The sequence below is a fragment of the Alligator mississippiensis genome, chromosome 13 (assembly GCF_030867095.1).
Source record: "Alligator mississippiensis isolate rAllMis1 chromosome 13, rAllMis1, whole genome shotgun sequence".
NCBI classification, from domain to species: Eukaryota; Metazoa; Chordata; order Crocodylia; family Alligatoridae; genus Alligator; species Alligator mississippiensis.
In genome coordinates this window covers 8,091,359-8,100,470 of record NC_081836.1, presented here as the reverse complement: position 1 = coordinate 8,100,470, position 9,112 = coordinate 8,091,359, and the positions used below count along the sequence as shown (strand labels likewise).

The following is a 9,112-nucleotide window of genomic DNA, read 5'->3' as shown; positions in this document are numbered from 1 at the left end:
CAGATCCATGCCAGAGCACCCAGGATAAAGACGACTAACGTGTGCCCAAGTTCATTCCCTCCCTGAGGTCCCTTCTCCCGCTCGTGTGCAGGCCGAGTGGGGCTATACCCCACTCATGTCTGTCCAGCACTGTGGACAGCTGCAGCGGGACCCCGCAGGAGTTGCTCCCCAAGTTAAAAGAGGCAGCGGAGAGGGCAGGCACCTGCTCCCTGTCAAAGCCTCTTTGCTGGGGCCAGATTCACTCTCACTGCTCCACATTTATTTGTGTCAAGCAGCTCAGGGCCTCATCTAGTGTCACAGCTCTCCTGAGATCACACGAGCCTTGCCGACAAAAGACTGGGAGTTTGAAACCACACCTACATACGAGGGGGACACAGAACTGACCACAGACCTTTTTCCCCCAAGGTGAGCTGCTGTTTGAGGCATCCACTCTACAGGTCTCTCTAGGAGCTTTTTAAGGCATCCATCTTCACCAAATCCAAGCATGCCGGAGTCAGTTCATTAATAATCCTGCCTCCTCCAAGTGGGAGTAATGTTTTGTTAGGCCCATTTTACAGAGGGGGAACTGAGGCATTGTACGGAAATGAAGGCCTAGTCCACATCACACTACACACAGCAAGTGCTGCTGGCTGAGCTGTGAGTGTGTCCATACCCAGAGTGCCCCCATGGCTGAACTCCACCAGCTATGCAAACAAAAGCCTTTTGCCACATCCCGGCAGGTGTCAGAAAGTGGGTGTCAGCGGCCCACGTCCTCTGCCAGCTGCTGTGACCCTTGCAACAACTCGTGCCTTCCAAGCGGTGGGTTTGGAACTGGCCGCATTGTACACCGACTTCCCGCACGTGCTGTGCATGGGTGTGCATGAGCCTGCAAGGGGCCAAAACGTGGAGAATGAGCCCCAAATTGTGCGCTGTCACTCTGGACTCCCAGCGGGGCATCTCCGCTGACCTTGACCCCAGACAAGCCAAGCAACGAAGCTGGCTCTAATGCATCCTACTGAGAGTGGCACCTCTGCAAGGTTCAGGGAGCGTCGGGCTAGTTCTGCTCTCTCCTATGGAGTAACTACAGCAACCAGTGGGGCTAATCTTCTGCATGACAACAGAGTCCGGCCTGTGGTGCAAGGCCAGGAGTAGGACAGGGTTCATGAAATAATTTGTTGGAATCAGACCTGCCAGGGTGCTTGTCTTACTAAATCAGAAGGGGCAGCAGCTTTTAACCACATGAATAGTTACCGATCCCCACAGAGCCCACGCGAAGTACAGACCGACGCACCCAACTCTGTGTTAACAGCAAAGACAGCCTGTGAGACAGGCTGGGGGTCGGACTCGATGATCTATTGAGGTCCCTTCCGACCCTAACATCTATGAATCTATGAGACTCTTTCATGACGCACATGAGGATTCCCAGTGTGCAGCATGGGCTTGACCCAGCTCCTCTTAACGCCAATGACAAGTGCGTGACCCTGCACAGCGGTAAAAGCCTCTTAATTCTGACTGCCCATTACAGCCATTGAACCTGATCCATAAGCCACTGAAGGCAACGGGAGGTTTTCCACTGACCTCAGTGGGCATGGTATCAGGACTACAGAGTGAAGAGGGCACTCAGCGCCACTCAGGAACAGGTCCCACACTGATAAATAGATTTGGTTGGAAGCTGCCTCCCACAGAAAAGCACTCAACACCTAGGGCCCCTGCCTTGCTTCAGACCACAGGACATTATGGGAGCCGCTATTTTGGTTCCTCCACCATCCTAACAAAAGCTAATGTTCAACGCCAATGCCTTGGAGTGTGTCACAGAGCTAGAGCACATTGCAAGTGCTTCATTTCATTTAGCACTCAAAGGGCATCCCTCCTTGCTGGCCTAAAAGTGGTGGATTCAGAGCAAAATCTCCTTGTTGCACGCACTTGAATTTGGGGTAGACTTAGTTGTAGGATATGTCCAAAGTGGGTCCATCTTTACTGAAATAAAATTCTAGAATATCAATAAAAAAAGTATTCACAGGACATTTAAATGGCAAAACCAGCTATAATCTCTGCATAAATGACAGGGAAAAGGGCTTTGGGCCCAAAGGCTTGTCTAAGATCTCCTCATCTATACAGCAGATTCAATAAAAAGATATTACCAAATAAACCCTTTCCTTCTCTCATATTGCTGTAGCTTGTCATGGTCTGGAAAACACACCAACCCCGTCAGTAAAAAAGGCCTCATTTAACAGTTGTACCATGTTTCACACAAGCACATCGCACCGCTCCCAATTCTGCTTTTCCTTTCATCTAATGCCCACACGACACCACTGACATAAATGGATCGACTCCTGATTTACACAACTACGCACCTCAGAGACCTGTGTTAAAATGCAATAATATTATCTGGAGGTGCCATCAGCTAAATTCTGGTCAGCAACACTGGAGGGTAGAGCATTTAGACAGCCCAAATTTCTCTTATTTCCCCCGCCTCCCTTTAGAAGTGGTCAACCTCTTTGCTTCTACCTCCACGTTACCACTGGGGCTGTATCAGTTCAGTCATTAAACTGCGTACAAACTCACCTGACAGCCTGCTTTGCTTGAGGAGCTCCCTGCGAGCAAACCGTGACACTGAACACTAGAGAAATAGGAGTCCTGTAACGGATCGATGCACAGCTCTCCCTCCTGATTTCCCGCATATGAAGCTGTCCTCGGCAGGTAGGTGCGTATGTGCAAAGCCGTGCAAGATGGAGTAACAGGCTGCTCGCGGTGAGTAAAGGTAGCAGAATCTGGGTGGAAGTCCCCTCCCTAGTTGCTGCACCAGACGCTCACGAATGTGCTGCGGTGAGTAGACAAGGGCAATGGTTTGTGCAGCTCCGTAGCAAATGCGGCAGCTCGGCTCCCATTTTGAAAGAGGGAAGGCAGAGTTCATGCCGCTCTGCGGATGCTGGCAGCGTACATCCGGGAGAGAACAGTCCCCCTTCTGCTTGCAGCTGAGGGGGCTGTTCAGCTAATTGGACTCACCTGCTCCCAGCCCCAGGCTGGGCCAGGTGGACTCAGTCTAAGCCTCGTTAGGATGCCCAGGGCAGGCTGCAGAGCCAGGCAGACGAGGTGACAAGCCAGGGAAGCGGAGAAACAGTAGCTGTGCAAGCTGCCCTGCACAGGCAAGGAGAGCTTAGAGACAGAACAGGGGAGATCCATGTGCCCAGCTAGGGACGGGGCCCAGGATGATCTGTGCAGGTGCTTATTGGGGCTCTTCAGGGTCCCATGAGGGCCAGAGCCATTCCCATGCTGCAGTCTGGGCAGGACACCCTCCACAGTCCAGCTGGGGGACGCTGCTCCCACCCAGGCCCAAGGAAACTCATCCCCACATCCCAGGCCCGACAGACAGGCTGCTCCACGCCCAGAGCGCATTCGGGCTGCGGCTGGGATCCTTGAATGCTGGAGCTGGTGCACAGAGCCCAGGGCAGGTGTGCGCTGGCAGCTGCACCCGCAACTCTGGATGCAACAGCCTGGAAGGAGCCAGGAGCCATTTCTCCATCACGCCTTGCTGCACGCTGGGCTGAGGGCTCCTTTGACCAGGGAGCTCAACGTTTCTTTCCCACTCACCCCAACTCCCAAAGGCTTAGCTCTCACCCTACAGCTGGGGAAGGCAGGTGTGTGAAGAGGGCGGTGTTATGCTAATGAAGCCAACCCATCTGGTTTTTTAATGGGGAAACAAACCCCTTGGTTATAAGCTCAGGGCCAGATATTCAGAGCTACTCTTCACTGCCAATACTCACTGGGGTCCAAACCTTGACTGGATACATCCAAGGCCCCTGGCTTGTATTCCTACCTCCCAGGCAACTCATGCAATCATTCTGTGCCTCAGTTTCCCTACGGAAGCATTAATGTGGCTCACACCTCAGTGAGCGAGCACCCCTAAGAAAGGACAAGAGAATACAAGGCTCCTGAATCCCCAGTCCCTCCTCTTGTAACCCTTCGTTTTCTCCTGTAAAACAAACATAATATTTACCTTCTTCAGGAACCAAAGGACCTCAAGGTTTCGCTCGTGCTTTGAGATCCTTAGAGGGAAGGCGCTACAGAACTGCAAAGAATCGCCGTCGACATCAAGCAAGGAAAGACACGGGGTGCAGTTGTCACATAAAATTAAAAGCTTTTTAGTGTTTAAAATAGCATTTACACATAAGCAGCTATATATTAACTATACAGACACTTGGGCTTTAATACAATATCTACAAAAAAAAGAATTCAATTATGCAATAGACATTTAACAGGAACAGTGCAGTCCATGCTAGTAAAAGGTCACTCTTTGAGTAAAACCAATTCTAGAATAGGTGATAGTCTGGGTTTTCATTATTTAAAATCGCTTTACTTTTTCCCCCCCCTCTACTGTACATAAATTCTTTACACATATTTCTAATCACTGATTAGAATTAATAATTTTTTTAAGTCAATCTTATTACAATCCAGTTAAATGCAAAACAAAAACAGTTACATCAACTCATCAGCTGTCAGTCTCAAGATGGGACCGTCAATTTGACAAAAAAAAAAAAAAAAAATATATATATATATATATCTCAAAAGTCAATGCCTGTGCATCATTGTTTGCAATCCAATATGCCTTTGGATAAAGTGTCCAGGGACTATTTCCTTTGAAAAGCAAATGTGATAACAGAAGGTCAAAAGACAGCAGCGGTGCCTTTAAGACTATAAAATACCATTTGCCAATAACTTATTCCTTAGAAAGTGAATACATTAGGTGGGTGCATTACCCTGACATTCAAGTAGGAGGCATCACCCCAAACCCTTAGCACATGCATGTTTTCTAAGCCACAAAGCGCACCCTTGTCTTTAGTCACTGCTGCTGGCACCAAGGGAGGAACAACAGCGTGAGTCCAGCGGCAGTGCACAGACAGATTTTCTTAGCTCTCCTTTCCGGGATTAAAAAGCTCCTCCTCTCTTTAAGGCTCCTGTTATGAGGTCAGCTTGCCCTGCAAAGCCCTTTTGGTGTCACACCTGCAAGTGCCTTGGAAGGCAAGCCTGTTACTTCCCACTGCAGCAGAGCAGGACAGGTCAAGATACATTCCTGGAGTCGGGCTAGCACCAGCCCCCGACCTGAAGGGAGCACATTACAGCGAGTCCTGCTAAGAAGGAGATGCTCCCGGAAAGGTCCCATCTGTTCACAATGTTCCCACCTTGCACAGAACTTACTACGGCAAGTAGCCTCCTCGCATCCGCAGCGCCCGCCTGCCCAGTTTGCAAGGCCCCTGAACGGCACAGATCAACTGGTCTGCGTTTAAAGGCATTGGAAGGATTTGAGAGAGATCCTCTCTCATCCTTCACGGAAGTTAAGTGACTTCACGGGCCTCATTCCTGCTTCACGTGCATTGGCACGTGCACTGACTTCAGTGAAGATAATCTGCTTTATACCAGGGTAAGGTGAGGAGAGTCAGGCCCTGTGTACTATACACCGTGGCCATTACATATTGCACTGTTCATCAAATGTGTGTCTATGTTCTCCCGCTGGTCTCCAGCAAAGAGAATTTCTACGTGCTATTCAGTAACCTGTGCGTCTGCCGGCGCGCGCGACGCCAAGCAGATCCTGCATGCATGGTCTCAGCTGGAGCCAAGTTGATCAGAACCGGGTTGATTTCTAACTCACAACCAGAAGAGAGCTTGGGAGCTTAAATATCCCTCAGCAGATGAATACCTTCCCATGCGTGCAGTATGGGCTGCATCAGCCTCCTTCCAGAGATACCCCCCTCCCACACAGTAATACATAACACAATCTTTTCAACGTAGCAGCAAAGGCCAACAAGACACATAACAGTTTTTCTGCCAACAGCACGTACTACATCGACAACAGAAAAAAGAAAGGAAAAGGAAAAAGAACCAAAAATACACCTCCCACCCCACCAACAGCAAGTATCTAAACTGCAACTCCTGACATGGACATTTAATACGTTCAGCTTCCTGGATGAAAGTCCGGTCCTGATCATTCTCTTCTAACTACCCCTTCAGAGGACTACCACAATTCTCGTCTATCTGCCCCCATATTTTTTCCCTAAGCAAAGGCCAAATTGAAAAAGATAATGATAATAAATTAGGGAATGGAGAAATAACAACTGGCTTAAAGGCAGAACCGCTAGAGATTGTCATTAAAGCCACAGCCTCCTTTCCAGTGCCTGCTGGGGGTGCATCCAACGCAAGGGATGACTGACCCTGATTTCTTTGATTGCTTTCAAGTCGGATCTCGCCAAACTGAATTCAGCGTTTAGTTCATGTTTGTGCCATTTCCAAGTGGAAAAAGAAAGGAAAAGGAGGCTGCTCCACAGCTCAAGTCTTCAAAAGTTTCCTTTGATTTCGCAGAGGCCGTCAGCAGCTTTGATGAGTTGTGAGGAAAGTGGCAATTCCAGACATGTTACCTTCCCAGGTAACTGCTCAAAAGCATTCAAATGACTTTGAAGCCTAAGGGCCAGATCGAACTCCACCTCCCAGGTGCCTATGGGAGATCCTACTGCATCCTGTAGAGACCCTGAAAATCCTACTGCATCTGCTTTTGTAACACAACGTCATCTCAGCCTCAAACCTAAGTCCCACCAAAGCAGTGAGGAGGAGGACCTGCCCAACTTCTCTACTAGCAGGGACTTGAGCAGGGAGAAATAGAATCATACTTGGGTACCCAATAGGTGGAGCATGACCCAGCTCAAAGTCTTATATATATGAAAGTGGCATTGGCCCTTGGTTCAGTGGGGCTTAGGATCCAAATGCTCAATGCACTGTTTAACCAACTTTGGCCTCAAAGTGATTTGGGATCTTTTGCAAGCGTCACCTCTCTTCTTTTACAAATGCGCAGAGAAAACCCGCAAAAAGCAAAAGCAAACAAGCCAAAACCCAGGGGGAGCCACACTTGGCTGAATGACACCCCAAGTGCTGCATCAGGGTAACAAGGGAAAATGTCGTGACAGCCTTAGACTGCAGCAGGCGCTCTCCTCTGACTTGCTGACTACGCACCGATACCGACAACGTAAAAGAACGCGGCAAGAGGGACCTTGTTACTTGGGGAAAGCCTTCGATGTGCAGGGGGAAGTCTGATCTGAAGCATCTATCCTAGAAACCATCAGGAGCAGCTCGCTAGAAAAGGCGGGGTTCAACTGGAAGTCAAACAGAGGGCTGAAATTTTGGGGGATAAACAAGAGCAGTCGACAAAGACAACGCTGCCTAGTGATAAGGGATCCTTAGCACAGGTTTTGCTGTGTGTCGCATACAAATAACCGTTCATTTTATTGTTCGCATGCTGTTCCAACAATGTTTCCCTCGTTAGCCCTGCCAGAACCTGGCTGCTTGGAGACGCTGCCATTGGAAAAGGCCAAATCCAGGCTTTATTTTCACTGTGAAGAAGCAGGGAAGGGAGAAAGGAAGGCAGATCTTTTTCAGAATCGAAGAAGAAAAGGGAGCCATCACAATTAGCAGCACCGCTACGGTCCCTCCTTACCTCCTCTGGAATATGACGACTCTCCCCTGAAAAACGCTGCATCTATGCCAGCGTAACCAGCTAGCGGCAACCGTCCCATTTCTGCGGAAAGAACTTTTAAAGCAAGAAGTGCACGTTACAGCTCGACAAGAACGGACATGCCTGTTAGCGGGGGGGACACTGAAACGCCTGTTGACAGGCCGCAGCTCTAGGGTCACCACCAGGACATTAAATTAAATGACAGCATAGCTGATCCACGCAGTGAAGACGCAAAGTAGCAGGATCCACCGTTCCCTAGGATGGGAGAGACTCAACAAGGTGAAAGACAATTATACTCCTTGGTCAGCGGAGGAAGATAAGGCTTTATCTCCGGTCACATCTTTGCCTAGTGCCGGGAACTGGCTGTAAGCCTGTTCCCTTTGCAAGGGCACACTACCTGCACACGTTCAGGTGTCACAGCTGCTTGTGGAGTTGATATATTAAACAGAGATATCATAGGGAAATGAACCATAAGAGCCGGTAGCCACTGTTTCCAGTAGAGGGAGAGGAAAATTAAAATAAAATAAAGGTGCTCCTATGCATTGCTGGAAATTCAGAAGTGATATGAAATAATATTCCTTGAATCAACCAAGTAGACACTAAATTGCACTGGAAGTTGGTGCCACAATTACCAAAGCTCATTAGAATGTGAATATACACCAGTGAGTCGCTCACAATCAAAAAAATAAGGGAAGGAGGGGGGAAAAAAAAAAAGAGAGAGAAAGAGGAAAGAAAAGATACCACTGATTTGCAAATATTTAACAATCCCAGGAGATTTTTTTGTTTGATTTTTCATTTTGTTTTTTGTTGTTTTGTTTTGTTTTGTTTTGTTTTGTTTTGTTTTGTTTTGTGGGGTTGTTTTTTTCTTTTTTGCAACACGATGGCGAGTCAGGAAGGTGTTACATGCAAGACATCCTAGGTTTCTTTCTGAAAGTGTTTGACAACGACCAAAAAAACCCAACCGAAAAAAACCAAACCCCCTCCCCCTGAAAAGTAGAGTCTGAAGGCACTTCCTCTCACATGATGTCAACGAAGAATTCACAAGGGTTGCCCATAGCCTTCTGGAAGGACTGCCGGCTCCCCGTCAGCTCTGGAGGCACGGAGCTCAGTTCTCTGACGGGAGGCCCTCCGGGGGGTCCGCTCGTCCCGTAGACTTTGGAGCCGAGCTTTGGCAGGTTGTAGAGGGGGGGCACTCCTGGAGGCCCGTACGAATGGTGGCTGTGGTGGCTTCGCTCGCTGTGGGCGGCAGAGGCGTGACTCCGGTGGCTGAGCTGGCTGACGGGCCGTTCGCGCCGCACGCCGCTGGCTCCCCCTCCGCTGCGGGCCGTGTGGTCAGATTCGCTGCCGCTGCCGGCTGACTTGCGGTCCTTCTCCCTGCCGAGAGCCCTCCTGCTGTTCTCGCTGTTGCTTCGGTTGGAGCCGCTGCTCTTGCTTCCTGCGAGGACGAGCAAAAGGGACAGAACCGAAGGGGAGGGTTAGTTCAATCCCGTTTCCTTCCCGCCTCGTCCGTCAGCTCCTCTTGCAACCCTACAGAATCAAATGCACAATGATGACAACGACCAGCACAGCAACAATGAGGAGGTCAGGCCTCTGTCAAGCTTAGCGTGCTATGGATGACTAAAGGATTCAGCGATG

At 49.4% G+C, this 9,112-nt stretch overlaps 1 protein-coding gene across 3 annotated transcripts in view; it reads right to left on the bottom strand.

Moving 5' to 3' along the window:
• Positions 1 to 4,097: 4,097 nt before the first annotated feature.
• Positions 4,098 to 9,112, bottom strand: part of DVL1 (dishevelled segment polarity protein 1) — a 177,684-nt gene continuing 172,669 nt past the window's right edge. For all 3 annotated transcript variants that reach the window (XM_059716907.1, XM_059716908.1, XM_019493894.2), the window contains one exon: positions 4,098 to 8,912. In XM_059716907.1, coding sequence (XP_059572890.1) covers positions 8,494 to 8,912 — 419 coding nt within the window. In that variant the 3' untranslated portion in view covers positions 4,098 to 8,493. The remainder of the gene's footprint in view (positions 8,913 to 9,112) is intronic.